Source organism: Heterodontus francisci, chromosome 37 (assembly GCF_036365525.1).
Source record: "Heterodontus francisci isolate sHetFra1 chromosome 37, sHetFra1.hap1, whole genome shotgun sequence".
NCBI classification, from domain to species: domain Eukaryota; kingdom Metazoa; phylum Chordata; class Chondrichthyes; order Heterodontiformes; family Heterodontidae; genus Heterodontus; species Heterodontus francisci.
Window position 1 is genome coordinate 22,559,094 of NC_090407.1, and position 17,557 is coordinate 22,576,650.

Genomic DNA, 17,557 nt, shown 5'->3' on the forward strand with positions numbered 1-17,557 from the left:
GCAATAAATGCTGGCCTAGCCAGCGACACCCACATTTAATGAACAAATTTTTAAAAAAACATGATTTGGATTATATCAGAAGATTAAGAACATATTTGACTTCAAATGTAACTAGGAACTGGTTGGTGTATTTCATCTGAGCTCTGAACAATCACCATCAAATCTGAGTCATGAAAAGCTGTTCTTTACAACAGTTGTAAGGATTGTAATTGAATGAATGTGACCACTGTCAAATCTAGTTCCTGGTGGGTCTGGCTCTATAACACAACTGGCCATCAGTCACCACAACCAGCGCTTGTTCGCTGGGAGTGAGGAGCCGGATGAGAATTGAAAATATTACACTGATGAAGTAGGGAGTTCTCCTATGAGGCTGGAGTTAAAGCTTGATGGAATTGTATTTCCTTACTCAGCAGAACCATTAAATTGTATCCCCACTTTATAATTGCGCTGAGTTTTGTTTCCCTAATGTTAGTTAATGGAGAAAAATGAGGATACCAGGATGGGAATGGCTGGAATTAAAGTTAGACTGGCGTGAACTCGATGGGTCTCCTATGCTGTAAATGGTTCTATGATTCTAAAATAAATAACATTGAGTAAAATGGGAGCCAAACATTTAAAATAAACACTGTTGAATAGTTTACTGACTAGTACTCTTGTCAAGTACTGGAAGAAGTGATTTGCAAGTCATGTTTTCCCTTTGGAGTGGAGGTGTCCCGAGCTATATAAAATGGCTCTACATAGAAGATAACAGGGAATCATGCCATTCAGCCCAACCAGCCCATGTCTGTGATTACCTTCCAGATGAGCAAATATCCCTAATCGGTTTTACTCGCCCTGTTCCCATTTCCCTTCATCCCCTTCTCTATCTATCACTGCAATCTAATTCTGAATATTGACAAAGTTTCTGCCTCAGCCATGAACCCTGGAATGAATTCCACAGTCTCGCAACACTCTGAAGAAGTTTATCCTGCGCTCTGTTCTAAATCTCTTGCATTTAATCGTACACCTATGATCCCTCGTGACTGGACCCTCTGAGTACTGGAAACGGACTGCTTCTACTTACCATGTCACATTCTTTCATCATTTTAAACGTTTCTGCAATATTGATTTGTAATCAATGTTGGAACAAAAACATACCCAATTTTTCAAATCTTTCATTATATTCATATTTCTTCATATGAGCTAGCACCCTAGTGAATCTGCACTGTACCCTCCTACATCCTTCCTATAGTGTGAAGCCCATTACTGCACACACTACTCTAACTGAGATATTAAGTTTTTGTACAGGCTCAGCGTTACCTTTTGACTTTTGTATTCCATACCCCTTGGGATAAAACGTAGAAGTTCATTACCTTTTAAGGCCTTATCTACCTGTGGTCCTGCCTTTAACGTCCTGTGAACCTGTGTCCCCTAAATCCCTCTGCTCCTTCACAGCACTGAGCTTACTTCCATTCACTGTATAATCATTTGCTGTTATATAATTACAACCTCAATAAACTAAACTAGGAGCTGATCTCCGTTTCAATGACTTCTTACATTTCTGCAAAACTGAGTTAAAATCCAGCGATGTCCTCTGTGTAAATGGACTCTAATATAGGAAGCTGAATGGAACTGAAGTACTTAAATATACGCACATACGAATTAGAAGCCCTTTTGAGCCTGTTCTGCCATTCAACAAGATCATGGCTGATCTGATTGTAATCTCAACGCCACATTCTTGTTTCTCCCCCCCCCCGATAACCTTTCACCCCCTTGCTTTATCAAGAATCTATCTAACTCTGCCGTAAAAATATTCAAAGACTCTGCTTCCAGCGCCTTTTGAGGAAGAGAGTTCCAAAGACTTAACGACCCTCTGAGAGAAATACTTTCTTCTCATCGCTGTCTTAAATGGGCGACTCCGTATTTTTAAACAGTGACCTCTTAGTTCTAGATTCTCCCACAAGAGGAAACATCCTTTCCACATCCACCCTGTCAAGACCCTTCAGGATCTTGTATGTTTCAATCAAGTCGCTTCTTAGTCTTCTAAACTCCAGCGGATACAAGCCGAGCCTGTCCAACCTTTCCTCATAAGACAACCAGCCTATTCCAGGTATTAGTCTAGTAACCCTTCCCTGAACTACTTCCAATGCGTTTACATCCTTCCTTAAATAAGGAGACCAGCACTGTACACATTACTCCAGATGTGGTCTCACCAATGCCCCGTATAACTGAAGCACAACCTCCCTACTTTTGTTTTCAATTTCCCTCACAATAAGCGATAACATTCTATTAGCTTTCTTAATTACTTGCTGTACCTGCATACTAACCTTTTGCAATTCATGCACTTGGATACCCAGATCCCTCTGCGTCTCAGGGCTCTGTAATCTCTCACCATTTAGTTAATATGCTTTTTTATTTTTCCTGCCAAAATGGACAATTTCACATTTTCCCACATTATACTCCATTTGCCATATCTTTTCCTACTCACCCAGTCTATATCCCTTTGTAGCCTCCTTATGTCCTCTTCACAAGTTACTTTCCTACCTATCTTTGTGTCATCAGCAAATTTAGCAACCATACCTTTGGTCCCTTCATCCAAGTCATTTATATAAATTGTAAAAAGTTGAGGCCCCAGCACTGATCCTTGTGGCACACCACTTGTTACATCTTGCCAACCAGAAATTGACCCATTTATGCCTACTCTGTTTCTTGTTAGCTAGCCAATCTTCTATCCATGTTACCCCCTACAACATGAGTGTTTATTTTCTGCAGTGCCCCTTTATCCACAGCACATTATTTCTTCAAAGGACTCCAATAAATTGGTTAAACAGGAATTTCCTTTCACAAAACCATGCTGACCCTACCTGATTACCTTGAATTTTTCTAAGTGCCCTGCAATAATGTATTTTCTAATAGCTTCTAGCATTTTCCTTAAGGCAGATGTTAAGCTAACTGGCCCGTAGTTTCCTGCTTTCTGTCTCCTTCCCTTTTTGACTAAAGGACTTACATTGGCTGTTTTCCAATCTAATGGAACCTTTCCAGAATCTGGGTGATTTTGGAAAATTAAAACCAATGCATCAACTATCTCACTAGCCACTTCTTTTAAGACTGTAGAATGATGTTCATCAAGACCAGGGGACGTGTCAGCCCACAGCTCCAACAATTTGCTCAGTACCACTTCCCTGGTAATTGTAATTTTCTTGAGTTCCGCCCACCCTTCCATTTCCTGATTTACAGCTATTTCTGGGAAGTTACTTATATCCTCTGTGGTGAAGACCAATGCAAAATACCTGTTCAATTCATCTGCTATCTCCATACTTTCCATTATTAATTCCCCAGACTCACCTTTCTATAGGACCAATGCTCACTTTGTTGACTCTTTTTTAAAAATATCTATAGAAACTATTACTATCCATTATATTTCTAGCTAGCTTTCTCTCTTTAGCTTTTTCCTCCTTATTAATCTTTTAGTCATTCTTTGCTGTTGTTTACGTTCTGTCCAATCTTCTGACCTGCCACCCATCTTTGCACAATTATATGCTTTTTCTTTAAGTTTGATGCTATCTTTAATGTTTTGGTTAACCACGGATGGTGGATCCTCCCCTTGGAATTTTTCTTTCTCGTTGGAATATATCTATTCTGTGCATTCTGAAATATCCCCTTAAATGTCTGCCATAGCATCTCTATTGACCTATCCGTTAATCTCATTTGCCAGTTCAGTTTAGCTAGCTCTGCTTTCTTGCCCTCATAATTGCCCTTATTTAAGTTTAAAATACTAGTCTTAGACCCACCCCTCTCGCCCTCAAACTGAATGTAAAATTCAATCATATTATGATCGCTGCTGCCTAGGGGTGCCTTCACTGAGGTCACTAGTTAATGTAATGTTGTTGCACATTACCAGGTCTAGTATAGCCTGCTCTCTGGTTGGCTCCAGAACGTGCTGTTCTATGATACCAACCCGAAACATTCTATGAATTCCTCATCTAGACTACTTTTGCCCATCTGATTTTTCCAGTCTGTATGTAGATTAAAATCCCCCGTGATTGTCGTGGTACCTTTTTGACAAGCTCCCATTATTTCTTCCTTTATACCCCGTCCTACCATTTGGTTACATTGGTTATGTTGAATGAGCAGTCTGTGTGACAACAGGAACTGCCAGTTTCCCAGAATAGTCGAACAATAGCGTTAGTCACCAAGCAAGACCCTCTCTCCCCCAGTTTCTTTTGCTTTTTCATGTACTCATTAAATATTGGCATACATGTTGACCAGACAGGAGGCTTCTGTTTAATATGGCATTGCTCCACAAAGCATTGAAGCTTTTTGTCTGTCTGTGTGAGAAACTTTTGTATAGTGTGATCAGCTGCTAGAACATTTCTCTACTTATAATGTGCTGCTTCTCAATTGTTGCAATATTGAAAAGCTGCTGAAGGCCGTGCCAAACCCATGGTCTGCGGCTATGTTTGTCTCAAACGTTTGTGCTTGTGCTCACGGTTTGTAAATGTGGTGTTTTTACCTGTAACAGCCATTGCTATGCTTTTAGCTCCAGCCTCTGATGATGAAGGGAGCACAGCGGCAACAGATGGATCAACGCTGCGAACATCACCTGCGGAGCACGGTGGCAGTGTGGGGTCGGAGAGCGGGGGCAGTGCTGTTGACTCTGTTGCTGGAGAGCACAGTGGTAAGAGATTGGCCTGAACATGCAGTAAGATGTTTAAAAATAAAAGGACGGAATATAAAATCATTATCTTGAAGCCAAGTTTAAAACTTCAGATTTTTGTAATTGATCCCTGTGTGGTCAACCATATAATCCCTTTTTTCTTTACGGACCGTGCTTTAGCTACTTTTTAGCTACCGTAGATAAAAGAATATTTTGAGGATTGGAATATTTTCTTCCACGACGGGTCTCCACTGCAATCCAAGTGCTTTACACCCTCTCCAGCCATTTTGGCCTCAGCTGCTTTCTTGCAGCTTCTGCTGTTGTGTTATTTCAGGGACTGACCCTACTGTTGAGACAACAGTTCACGCGACCCAAGTTAAATGGGAATAGGGCCTGAAAAATAAAGTAAACATATTTGTGATTAACTCACTTTCTGGGAAGAAGTTATTGAGACAAAATGTATGATTGTGCAGCCATTAGTGCATGTGCACGGTAACCATAGTTTTAACCTTGTAGTGGAGTGTATGTAAATATGAATGTACAATATAGCTAGACACAGTTTTATCTTTTTTTATCACTTAGTGTCTGGGCGCAGCAGTGCTTATGGAGATACAACGGTTGAGGGACATCCTACAGGACCAGGCAGTGTCAGCTCCAGCACGGGAGCTATTAGTACCACCACTGGACAACAAGAAGGTGAAGGGTCAGAAGGAGAAGGTGAAACAGAAGGTGACCTTCATACAAGCAACAGGTGAGAAAAAGATGTTAATCCCAAGGAAGTCTTAAAGTGATTTTCAACTTCAGATCAAATTAGAGTGAAGCAGTTTGACATGTTAGATTTCCTCTGACTGTAGCCAGCAGTTCATTGAATAGTTGTATAAAGGGCTGGTGGTTGAGTAATCCCTCTACTCCTCACACAGACTCCACATGGTACGTCTGATGCTGCTCGAGAGACTTTTACAGCATCTGCCACAGCTTCGTCACGTTGGTGGAGTTCGAGCCATCCCCTACATGCAGGTGAGAATAGCCTGTTCCAGTGTCCTTTTTAAGTTATTTTATATTTCTAGGGTGGTACAAAATTTAGTTTTGTCATAGGTAGGGCAAGAAATTGACACATTAAGTCCAGTGGAGATAACAAATGATTATGTTGTGTAGTCATTTGGAGAAATTATAGTGACATTGGGGATCAGGAATGGGAAAATGGCAAGGGGTTCACGTCCAGGGCTCGCTCCATTTTTCCTCTGGTCAACAAGCCAATTAAAGGATGTGAATTCACTAACATAGCTGGAATTTAAGCTTATATCCTTGTCATTTTCATTTAGGACCATGGAACCCTTCATAACTTTAAACCCACTGAATCTTTCCTGTCCTGTGGTGACCAATGATTGTGTTCAGTTCCCCTCATCTGTTTCATTTGGTCCTTAACCCCTTAATAGCATACCTAACCTGCAACCTTCACATAACTCAGCTAAAACTCTAGAAAAGGGAACACTTAAAATAGAACTAAGGTCAGGACTTGATCCTTAATAGAGTTTAGAAAGTTTAGGGAATGCTTGCTTATTTTGCTGGAGTATTCAGCACTCTTGGACATCTTAGCTCCTTTCAGAAGTATCAAAGCTTAACTTACACTTATACATGGACAGAACGATGAAGAGTCAAGTCAAAGAATAACTAACATGGAGGAAATTTGGCTTACAAAGAATTGGGAACCAGATTTTGTGCTGTTGATCAATTTGGAAATGTCTTGAATTTGTGCACAAGCTTTGTGTATTACTAATGTTTGCTATGAACATTTCCTTTTATCCAACAGGTAATCTTAATGCTGACTGCTGACCTGGATGGAGAAGATGAGAAAGATAAAGGAGCCTTGGACAACCTGCTGTCCCAACTCATTGCAGAACTGTGCATGGACAAGAAGGTACTGATTGACTGCTGAGAAACCATCAGGCATTTTTCACCACTTCAAAGTACATTTTCTTTATCAGCTCCCAGGCTTGTGCCAGTGTTGTTGTTATGGTGGCCACTAGGAGACATTCAAGAGTAATTTGGACACTTGACCTTCAGTAATAATTTTCTGTCTTCCCCCACATCCAGATTGCAGATCAGCGTTGGCGGAGGCATTCATCCTAATGATTGATGCCATTGATTTTTTTTAAGTGTGCAGTGAAGCCTAATATTACCAGATGTTTGTTGTATGTTAGTATGCTGAATGTAATAATCCATATGAGTTTGCTTAACTGCAAGCATGCATAACCATCAAATATTTGCTGAACAAAAAGGCTGCTGTGGTCTGTGGAAGACGAATTACACTGAATGCTGTTACCCATAGCATGTACTTGACACACAGCAACTCGGGCTTCTGGCGGTCAGTGGAGGGGGTGGGGAGTGGGGATGTGTGTGGTGGGGGTGCAGACCACTCCCTTCTTCGTATGGTAGCCTATAGTGGTTGTGATTACGACCAATCTTAGTGGTCGTGTGTTGCAATCCCACTATGGCAAGCTGTGAAATTGAATTCAACAAATTTGTTAATTTGTGGACTGGCACCAGAAGAATAACCATGAAAACTGCCAGACTGTCCTAAAAACTCCCCATGTAAATTCAGTGCCCTTCAGGGAATGGAGGCTGACACCCTGGCGTGGCCTACACGTGTTTCCAGTCCCACATTATGTGGTTGACTCTTAATGCCCTCTGAAGTGGCCCAGCAAATCATCCAGTTGTAAACAAGTGCTACAGAATTTGGTGTTAAAGAAAGATTTAAGAGAAGACTCATCACCGCCACCTCAGGCAACTAGAGGTGGACAGTAAATGTAACCTTGCCAGCATCTTCCATATCTTGAGATCAAAGTTATGATGCTCAGAATCTCTTCTTGAATTGATTGTTGTTGATTGTTTTGCTCAGGATGTTTCTAAGAAGAACGATCGCAGCCCACTGAATGAAGTGCACCTGGTGATCATGAGGCTTCTCAGTGTTTTTATGTCCCGAACTAAATCAGGCTCAAAATCTGCCTCTGAGGTAAGTTGCTGCTACGTACCATGTGAATTAATGTGTGCAAACCATCGCACTATTTATATTACTGAAATAGTTTTCATTTGCTTTTCTCATGGGGAGTTTTCAAAACCTCATGCAGTGTATCTTGTTGAACAAAAGAGCATATACTTTACTGGAGCCTGAGAAAGTAATTATTATATTCCTTGCAGGCTTCCTCTTTAATCTCCAACGCCACAGCCACTGCATTGTTAAGTTCGGGAGCCATTGACTATTGCCTCCATGTTCTTAAATCACTGCTGGATTACTGGAAAACACAACAGGGTGAAGAAGAAGCTGTGGTAACGAGTCAGCTCCTGAAACCACACAATTCTTCTTCACCTCCAGACATGAGCCCATTCTTTTTGCGACAGTATGTGAAGGTAAGGCTTTGTAATTAAACAGAAGGCTGAGATACTGTTGAGTATCAGTAAAAAGACTGAGATTATGCTTTGAAGATAGGAAATAAACTATTATGGATTCAGGGCATGTTTGGAGAGCAGGAGAATATGTGTATGTATGGATTTTAAGGGGAAGCATGATTTGTAATACGTGTACATAGGAGGGAAAAATATACATTTTGCACAGGGTTGGTTTATGTGGTGGACAGATGTGTTTGTGATTTTTTCCCATGTTTGCTTCCACGGCACAAGCTTTTAGAATTTTTTAATTCCTCCTAAAAGCCTGCTGGTTTTTCAGGGTCATGCTGCAGATGTGTTCGAGGCATATTCACAGCTCTTGACTGAAATGGTGCTGAGATTACCATACCAAATAAAGAAGATCGCTGATACAAACTCTCGGATTCCACCACCTATCTTTGACCATTCTTGGTTCTACTTCCTGTCTGAAGTGAGTGTCTGATTCAGAAAGCCACAGCAACATCAGCTGGGGAGTTGTGTGTGTGTGTTTGTGTGTATTTGCTGAGTTCCTTTAACAGTGAAAACTTGCTCTTGTTCCAGTATCTAATGATCCAGCAGACTCCTTTTGTTCGTCGTCAAGTTCGCAAACTCCTACTGTTCATTTGTGGATCGAAGGAGAAGTACCGTCAGCTGCGGGATCTGCACACACTTGACTCACATGTGCGAGGAATTAAAAAACTGCTGGAGGAGCAGGGAATCCATTTGCGTGGTGGTGTGGTCACAGCTTCCTCAGGATCTGCTCTGCAGTATGACACGCTCATTAGCTTGGTGAGTTGAGGGTAACTGCAGATGATCAGAATTCTGGCCAGCGGCAGTGCACTAAAGTCTCAAAATAAATCTTAACTATCTGACACTCTTGTTAAAATGTTTGTATTACATTTGTAACAGTGGACTGGGAGGTATATAAATGGGGCATTTTTCAGATTGCCCTTGTGTCCAAAATGGTGCTAATTGCAACTGCACAGTTTTATGTTATACATTGTATTTTCATCCTTCAGTCAGTTTTATATTTTTCAACAATGCTAATTTCCAATTTGCTAGTTAACAAAAAGTGCAGCCTTATCACTATTCCGTTCACAGTGATTATCTGTTACTTTGACCCCTTTGCCTCTTCTTAGATGGAGCACTTAAAGGCCTGCGCAGAGATTGCCAGCCAACGGACAGTAAACTGGCAGAAATTCTGCCTCAAGGATGATTGTAAGTATAACCTTAGTTAACTTATGTAGGTGTTTGCAATGTTGGTGTGTGTACAAATGGTTCCTCGCACCTTAGTACTAGACAGACCCCGCCCCCACCCCCCTCCATGTTCTGGTACAGTTTCAAGATTGACTAACTTTTTGAAAAAAAAATAGTATTTTTCTTCTGTACCCCAGAATTTAAAAGAAAAGACAAAACCAGACTTTGCATTCCTGTCTGACTCCTTCAAGCTAATGTTAAGACTCCAGACCACTGCATCCTTGTTATCATTGAATGGTACAGCACATAAGCAGCGTACAAAGTCGGTGTCAGTCTTATTTCCTATGTAAGCCATCTTGTCTAATCCAACTCCCCATGACCTTCAATATTTTTTTCAAGTGACTAATTTTTTCCTAAAACCATGTCTAGGCTTTGTTTCAACAAAGGCTCATGTACAGAATCAACATTCAAAAGACCAACCATATAAAAAAAAATGTAAATCTTGGCTGAAGTGCAGCATTTCCTCAACTAAGTGCACATTGGCTGCTTTTTAGAAAGCAGCATTTCTGCAATATTTGAAGAAGCATTTTTATGAGCTTTAAGATTTCTGTTTACCCTTTTAAGTAAATCAAATAATTTGAATGTTTTATCTGTGTTTTTCTCTCTTTCCTCCTTCCTCTCCTTCCCTCCAGCTGTTTTATATTTCTTACTCCAGGTTAGTTTCCTTGTGGATGAAGGAGTCTCCCCGGTTCTCCTCCAGTTGCTTTCCTGTGCACTCTGTGGCAGTAAAGTGCTCTCTACAACATCATCCAGTAGCACAGGGGGCACTGGGACAACTGCAGCCTCCTCCAGCTCGGGACAGTCTGGGTCTCAGTCCAAATCCTCCAGCAAAAAAAGCAAGAAAGAGGAGCGAGAGAAGGAGAAGGATGGTACGCTATCAGAACATTACTATAAACTACTATCGGGAGAATTTTATATCCATTTACATGGTTGACATCCTTCCATCTATGAAAGATGATGGACACGCAGAAAACAATCCATTTAGGTGGGGTGTCTCCTCTTGGTGCACCTTTGCTGATGGCTGTGAAGGCCAATCCTTGAGAGGCAGGTTCTGCCACAAGTGCTGCACGTGAAGCTGCCAAGTGACACTCAGAGTTGTTTTTGGCATTGGCACCTGTCGTTAAGCTGTTGGTATTGCACACCAGTCCACAGGATGTCACCATTTCCCTCTTTCACCAGCTAGTGACTCCCAGGTGCAATAGTCGACTTTTAGGGCCTTCATGTCACGCTTACAAGCATCCTTGAAGCGGAGCTTTGGGCTCCGGCTACAGGACATTTGGCTCTGGCTACCTCACCATACAGAAGGTCCTTGGGTATATGATTGGCTTCCATCGTTTACATATGCAAAGACATTTATAGTGAAATTTTTAAAAAGTATAAAATTACTATTAAAGCAAATGATAACGAGTATTTAGAAAATGAGCAACCATAGAGAGAAAGTGAGAAAAAAGATGAAAAAGTTGATATCTATTGATTTATAATAGTGGACTGACTTAAGCCTTAAACAGGATTCTCTCCCTCATTATGCTGATGGATAATGCCATCCAAACAACTACCATACAATGAATTCTAGATTTTCCTTTAGTGTCTCTGATTTCACGTGTTCTTGTGAGCCTTTTAAGGAATGGATACTAAACAGCTGTTTACATTTTTTCCCAGCAAGTCTGGCAAATAAAATTGTGACAGTACAGTGCGTCAGTATCCTGTCCTTTCAGTTTCTGAATCTGGGGTCAAAGCCAAACTCAAAATGCTGGGAGGCTGGACTGCTTTCTTCTGATGGTGCTGCGTGAAATTAGTCTGGTGCACTTGGCCTGTTGTGTAGCAATAACATATCCGCAAAACACTGGTTGCCATGATTGGCAGCCTTGCTGTAAGAGACCAGGATGACTGGTATGGGAAATGCAGACATACACACTGGAATAGTTGGGCTCTTTCTAAGGTTTGAGCTGAGGCACTTTGTTGGAGTCGACCTGTAATCATTCTTTTGACAATGCTGCGATTGATATGGGAGTGCTTGGCAGGACCGGGCTTTACTCTTTATCTAACTTGTGTGTGCTGTACTTGCCCTGGGAGTGTTTCATGGGACAGTGTTGTGAGAGCTTTACTCTGTATCTAACCCATGCTGAACCTGACTGGGAGCATTTCACCCTCTGAAGTAGCCTCCCTGGCTTGTCACTCTCTGAAGTACTCTGGCAAGCCAAATAGCTGTAAAAATAGTCCCATCATACACAAGGGAGAAAAAAAATCAGACTATCAGCAATAACTCGGGCATTGTCTCAGACAAGACTGATTTCTGTCATTTCCTTCATTGTCCTTTGTTCAAAACCCTGGAATTCCTTACCTAATAGCATAATGGAATCCCATCACCACAAGCAAGGAGATGCATTACCTCAGTCCAATCAGGGATGAGCAATTCATGTGTCCTGGCTAACGACCTGACAACAAAGCTCAAGTTCAAGTTGTGGACATTGTGATAATCTCACACTCTTGTGTGTGCTATAATTTTCTCACGCTGGCTAATAAATTTGCCATTTTCTCCTTTGCTGTTGACAGAAAACACAAGCAGTCAGGAAGATCAGCTCTGCACAGCTTTGGTCAATCAACTGAATAAATTTGCTGACAAAGAAACTCTGATTCAGTTTTTACGTTGTTTCCTGTTGGAGTCAAACTCCTCGTCTGTGCGTTGGCAGGCTCACTGTCTTACTCTACACATCTATAGGTGAGTCACTGATCAGTTACAATTCCAGGAGGGTAAACACCAATATGCATTGGTTGGGCCAAATGGCTTGTTTCTGTGTTGTAATGTCTATGCAATATAAAAAGTTTAAGCAGTACATGGCTGAGCTAACAGCACTGTGTAGGAGCTTCAGTAACAACAGCAAAAGGAGGCCAATGTTGTTAATGTTTCGGGGTTTATACTCAAACTAAACACGGTTCAACTTCAGTGTAACAAAGTTGTCACAGAATTTTGCTGCCAAAGTTCCATAACATTCCACAGAACGCTTCAATAAGATAAACTTGTGTAGACATAAAGACCAACAAATAACGATACTGTTGGTGACCCCAGGGATCTGTACTCAGGCTTCAGCTTTTCACTATATCTATTAATGACTTAAATGAAGGAATAGGGGACCATATATCGAAGTTTGTTTACCACGCTATGTTTTACCACGCTATGTTAAGTGGCATAGATGGGAGTAGAAAGTTGCAAATGCATATTAAGTGAGTGGGCAAAACTGGAAGATGGAGTTCAATGTGAAGTCATCTTCTTTAGACCCTAGAAAGATAGATCAGAGTATTTTTTAAATGGCAAGAAGATAGGAACTGTGCAGGGCCAGAGAATTTTAGGGTCCAAGTCCAGAAATCACTAAATGTTAGTGGGCAGGTTGAAAAAGTAATTTAAAAGGCTCATGGAATGCTGGGCTATACCTTAAGGGGACTGGATTACAAAGGTGTGGAAGTTATGTTACAGCTGTACAGAGCTCTAGTTAGACCCCCTTGGACCTGAATGGTGATGCCCTTGGACTCCAGGATTGGGCTGCAGCGACCCCTCAGGTAATGAAGTCCAGGACTGGGGACATGGGTCGGGTCAGAATCAATGGGAATGGTGGGAATTGGCGTCTGGATCACAAGAGTCAGATTGGAAACTGGTTGGTGGAGATGAAGAGGAGTTGGGAGTTTGTGGGGGTGGTGTGGGTACATGGGAGGTTGGGAACAGAGGTGGTGGGGAGTGCTGGTGCGGGTGAAAGTTGAGAGTGCTGTGAGAACTTAGTGACATCACAGTGGTAATTCCTCTTTGACTTATTGCTTCGACTCATTGAAATGTAACTTTTTTTTTTGCTTTGATGTGATTAGGAGCTCTGGCAAATCGCAGCAGGAGCTGTTGCTGGATCTGATGTGGTCAATTTGGCCGGAGCTCCCAGCCTATGGACGCAAGGCTGCACAATTTGTGGATCTGCTGGGATACTTCTCACTCAAGACTCCGCAGACTGAAAAAAAGGTACAAAAAGCATGTCAATAGACTGTGGCCAATATCTGTTACAATAAAAGAACAGATCCCTGTTGTAGGGAATTGACAGCTCTGCATGTTCCTACTTTATGGGTGCTGAATATAACTCATTTTCATTCCCGTTCTAGCTGAAAGAATATTCACACAAGGCAGTAGAGATTCTTCGTACTCAGAACCATATTCTCACCAACCACCCCAACTCCAACATTTATAAGTGAGTAATATACTTGTTTAAATGTCTGTTCTTTGTCATAAGTGAGCACATTATATATGGAACTGGAACTGTTGAAAGACATGCTGCAGTGTGCTGTTAGGCTACTTACAGAATTAATAATGTTCCTATTTTTTCTGCTTTTGTTTTGTTCCAGTATGCTATCTGGTCTAGTTGAGTTTGATGGCTATTACTTGGAGAGTGATCCCTGTCTTGTCTGTAATAACCCTGAGGTGCCTTTCACTGTAAGTATTGAAGTACACCTAGCTCAGTATACATCTAGCATTGCCATAAGGTCCACCATTAAGGTTCTTTTCCTCTGGAAAGTTGTTCCTTGAGGGTGTAAAGGCTTGTGGTTGTCTATGTTGTTAGTGTCAGTAGTTTCCGTCATGAAAATTATTGGTAAATCATCGGTTCAGTTATCCATAGCAGGTGGTTTTGAGAGAAACAGATTGTACAGCTTTCTGTTGATATGGTCTGTCACAACCAAACCAGCTTGTCAACCATATAGTCTCATAGAACACCCCTCCCCCATCCCCCTTGAAGGTTAATTGATGTCCCTTTTGGGTAAAGGGGCTTTTCAGATTAATTTTTGCATCATAGAGATCAATAGTTGGAACAATTCCCAACGAATGAATAAATCTCTCACTGAAATGCGAGTCTCTGAATTACCTTGGTACATTGGTTTTCCACGTAAAACTACCAAAAACTTTATCTCTTCTCTTCAGAATATTAAACTTTCATCAATCAAGGTAGACACGCGCTACACAACCACGCAGCAAGTGGTGAAACTGATCGGCAGTCACACCATCAGCAAAGTGACTGTGAAGATTGGTGATTTAAAACGTACCAAGATGGTTCGCACCATCAACTTGTACTACAACAACAGGACTGTGCAGGCCATTGTAGAACTGAAAAACAAGTAAGTATCTGACTGTGACTTTTATGTACTTGTAAATGATGATGGATGAATGTTTGGTCTTGTCTTTTTCCAAATACAAGTGCAAGTTCCAGGTAACTAAGCAGTCTGTGCTGTTTATAAATTGCTTCTGAGTGAATTACTGTGTGCACGTGCTGTGTAAATATCCTCCTGCTACCCTTTGTAAACTTAGGAATAAGCTTTTTATGTGAATGTCAACCTTGATTTAGTGTTAGTACTCATCCATGAGGCAGGAGGTCCTGGTTCAAGTCCCACTCCAGAGACTTGAGCGCATAATCTAGGCTGACATTCGTCAATGCAGCACTGAGGGAGTGCTGCACTATTGGAGGTGCCATCCTGCAGATGAGATGTTAAACTGTCTGTCCTCTCAGGTGGACGTAAATTATTTCATTGCACTATTTTAAGATGATCAGGGGATTTTTCCTGGTGTCCTGGCCAATGTTCATCCCTCAGCCAACATCACTAAGACAGATTCCTGGTCATTAATTTCATTGTTTGTGGGTCTTGTAATGCACAAATTGGAGGCAGCATTTTCTCAGCAGTGACTACACTTCAAAAGTACATAATTGGCTGTGAAGTGCTTTGGGGCGACCTGAGGTCATTAGAGGCCATACATAAACACAAATTCTTTCTTGAATGGGAATCACAGCCAAAAATCATTGCCTCTCCTTTCCACTCGCACGGTTTTGCTGGATTTTAATCTGTTTAACATCAGAAATGTAATTATCAATCAGGTCAGTCATACTTTCTTCAACATTTTGCAGTTTGTAACCCGACTGAATTCCACCTTCGTGCTGTGGTGATTTACATCTCACCAAATACACTGCCTTCTCTTCTTAGGCCTGCTCGATGGCACAAAGCTAAAAAAGTCCAACTAACGCCAGGTCAGACTGAAGTGAAGATCGATCTCCCGCTCCCCATTGTAGCATCCAACCTCATGATTGAGTTTGCAGACTTTTATGAGAATTACCAGGCATCAACAGAGACCCTGCAGTGCCCACGCTGTAGTGCGTCTGTTCCTGCCAATCCAGGCGTCTGTGGTAACTGCGGGGAGAATGTGTACCAGTGTCACAAATGCAGGTGAGTGAGATTGTAGACAACTGACTCTGTGATACAGTGAGCATAAGTCAGTAACAAAACTAACATGCTTCATTTTGGAGTTTAGAGAAACCTGTCGGGTAATGCTGCTGTATTTATAAATTTTGGACGGTCTTTATGTATTTTACTGACTGTCAGTTACTGATCTCTGATATGTAACTAAGCTTCCATGGTGGCCATTCTGAGTCCTGATGCTTTCGCCCTGTAGTTAGTAAAGTTGGAATAAATTGGAATATTCACCATCGAAGAATTATAGGCAAAATTAGATTGTTTTTAAAAGCTTTCTATTTTCTTGTTGATTTGATGAATTCCGAGACCAGCCTCCCAGCTGACCTGGCCAACAGTACTCTGCATAGTCAGGGTACTTGAGTTATATGTCAGTGGAGATCATGCAAATGAGGTCTGCTGTCATCTTTGCATGGCATTGGCAGGTCGCTTAAACACAGTGTGATGTGCAGTCTACTGATGGGAATAATTTTAGGAGCCTGTGGTTAATTTTTGGTTGCATATTTGGCAAACCCCAACTCCTCTTCTGTGCTGAGTCATTGATTTGATTCAGTAGTCTGTTGAAAAACTAGATACTGACCTGAGCGTAATTCCCGGTCATCTCCTGTTGAGTCTGTCAGCTTCTTAGGCTAGCATCTGGAGCAAATTATGATCATTGAGAGTAATTCAACTGCTGTCTTTACAGATCTATCAACTATGATGAGAAAGATCCATTTCTGTGTAATGCATGTGGATTCTGCAAATACGCGCGGTTTGATTTCATGCTGTATGCCAAACCATGCTGTGCAGTGGATCCAATTGAAAATGAAGAGGACAGAAAGAAGGTGAGGTCACCTGGGGAAATGCTGTAACATGGTTTCTGTCTTCCCCATTACCTGCCCACCCCCCCCCCCTCCCCCCACCCTCGCTTTGTTGTACTGAATTTTGGGGATGTCTGGCTGAGAAATCATGGGACTACAGCCTGTTCAATATATTTTGTCTTTTTGCTGTTTAAATCAACATGCATTAATTTTTCTACCATTGTTTTATTTTGTTTTTTGTCCTGCAGGCAGTGACAAACATTAACACTTTGTTGGATAAAGCTGACCGTGTTTATCATCAGCTGATGGGACACAGGCCACAGCTTGAAACTTTGTTGGTGAAAGTCAGTGAGGCAGCTCCTGAGAAACCGCAGGTAAAGGCATGTGCTTTGCTGGCTGCGAGATGTTCACAACAACCTGCCCATTTATCGCCCCTTCAGTACTGTACAGAGTCACACCAGGCACATCATAGCAATAAGAGGAAAAGACACTGAACAGAGGAGAGTGGTGACTAAAAATTGGGTTGAATAGGTGGGATTGGAGAAAACTTTTAAAGATGCAGAGAAGCAGAGGGACTAAGGGGATTCAGGGAGGGAGGGAGTTCAAAGTGCAAGATATATTTCGCTAGAATTAGAAAGTGAAACAAACTATTCCTGGAATGACTTGAAGGTACCATGTCTCTTCTCTAATTAAGTAGTGGAACTTTCTCTGTCCCGTTCAGTTCTCTGCATTTGGCAGCTAAGATTTTGAATGAATTGACATTTCCTTTTTATCACCTGCTTGATTCAGACTTTGCAGAATTATATTTGTCAGTCTGTGCTGCTCGTTCACCGAATCATCCAGCACAGGAGGAGACCATTTGCTAAAAAGAGCTATCCGTCTAACTAGTCTGAATCCCCTGTTTTTTCCCCATACCCTGAAAATTATTCCTTTTTAAGTATATATTCAATTCCCCTTTGAAAGTTACTATTGAATTTGCTTCCAACACCCTTTCAGGTAGTGCATCCAGATCACACCAATTCACTGCATAACAGAAAATTCTCCTTATTTACTCTCAGGATTTTTCATCTCTTGTCCTAAATCTGTGTCCTCTGGTTACCAACCATCTTGCCAGTTGAAGCAATTTCTCCCCAACTACTCTGTCAAAATCCAATGCATATTGTTACATTTCCTTTTA

The 17,557-nt window shown here is 41.5% G+C and overlaps 1 protein-coding gene across 5 annotated transcripts in view; it reads left to right on the forward strand.

Annotated features, from left to right (window-relative positions):
- ubr4 (ubiquitin protein ligase E3 component n-recognin 4) overlaps positions 1-17,557 on the forward strand; it is a 187,034-nt gene that overhangs the window by 110,885 nt on the left and 58,592 nt on the right. For 4 of the 5 annotated variants that reach the window (XM_068017283.1, XM_068017287.1, XM_068017286.1 and 1 more), the window contains 18 exons: positions 4,520-4,657; positions 5,219-5,387; positions 5,557-5,653; positions 6,447-6,554; positions 7,536-7,649; positions 7,835-8,044; positions 8,361-8,510; positions 8,621-8,848; positions 9,199-9,277; positions 9,949-10,185; positions 11,870-12,035; positions 13,172-13,316; positions 13,454-13,539; positions 13,694-13,781; positions 14,265-14,458; positions 15,317-15,556; positions 16,266-16,404; positions 16,629-16,754. In XM_068017283.1, coding sequence (XP_067873384.1) covers positions 4,520-4,657; positions 5,219-5,387; positions 5,557-5,653; positions 6,447-6,554; positions 7,536-7,649; positions 7,835-8,044; positions 8,361-8,510; positions 8,621-8,848; positions 9,199-9,277; positions 9,949-10,185; positions 11,870-12,035; positions 13,172-13,316; positions 13,454-13,539; positions 13,694-13,781; positions 14,265-14,458; positions 15,317-15,556; positions 16,266-16,404; positions 16,629-16,754 — 2,714 coding nt within the window. The remainder of the gene's footprint in view (positions 1-4,519; positions 4,658-5,218; positions 5,388-5,556; positions 5,654-6,446; positions 6,555-7,535; positions 7,650-7,834; positions 8,045-8,360; positions 8,511-8,620; positions 8,849-9,198; positions 9,278-9,948; positions 10,186-11,869; positions 12,036-13,171; positions 13,317-13,453; positions 13,540-13,693; positions 13,782-14,264; positions 14,459-15,316; positions 15,557-16,265; positions 16,405-16,628; positions 16,755-17,557) is intronic. The other variant, XM_068017284.1, reaches the window with a different exon arrangement.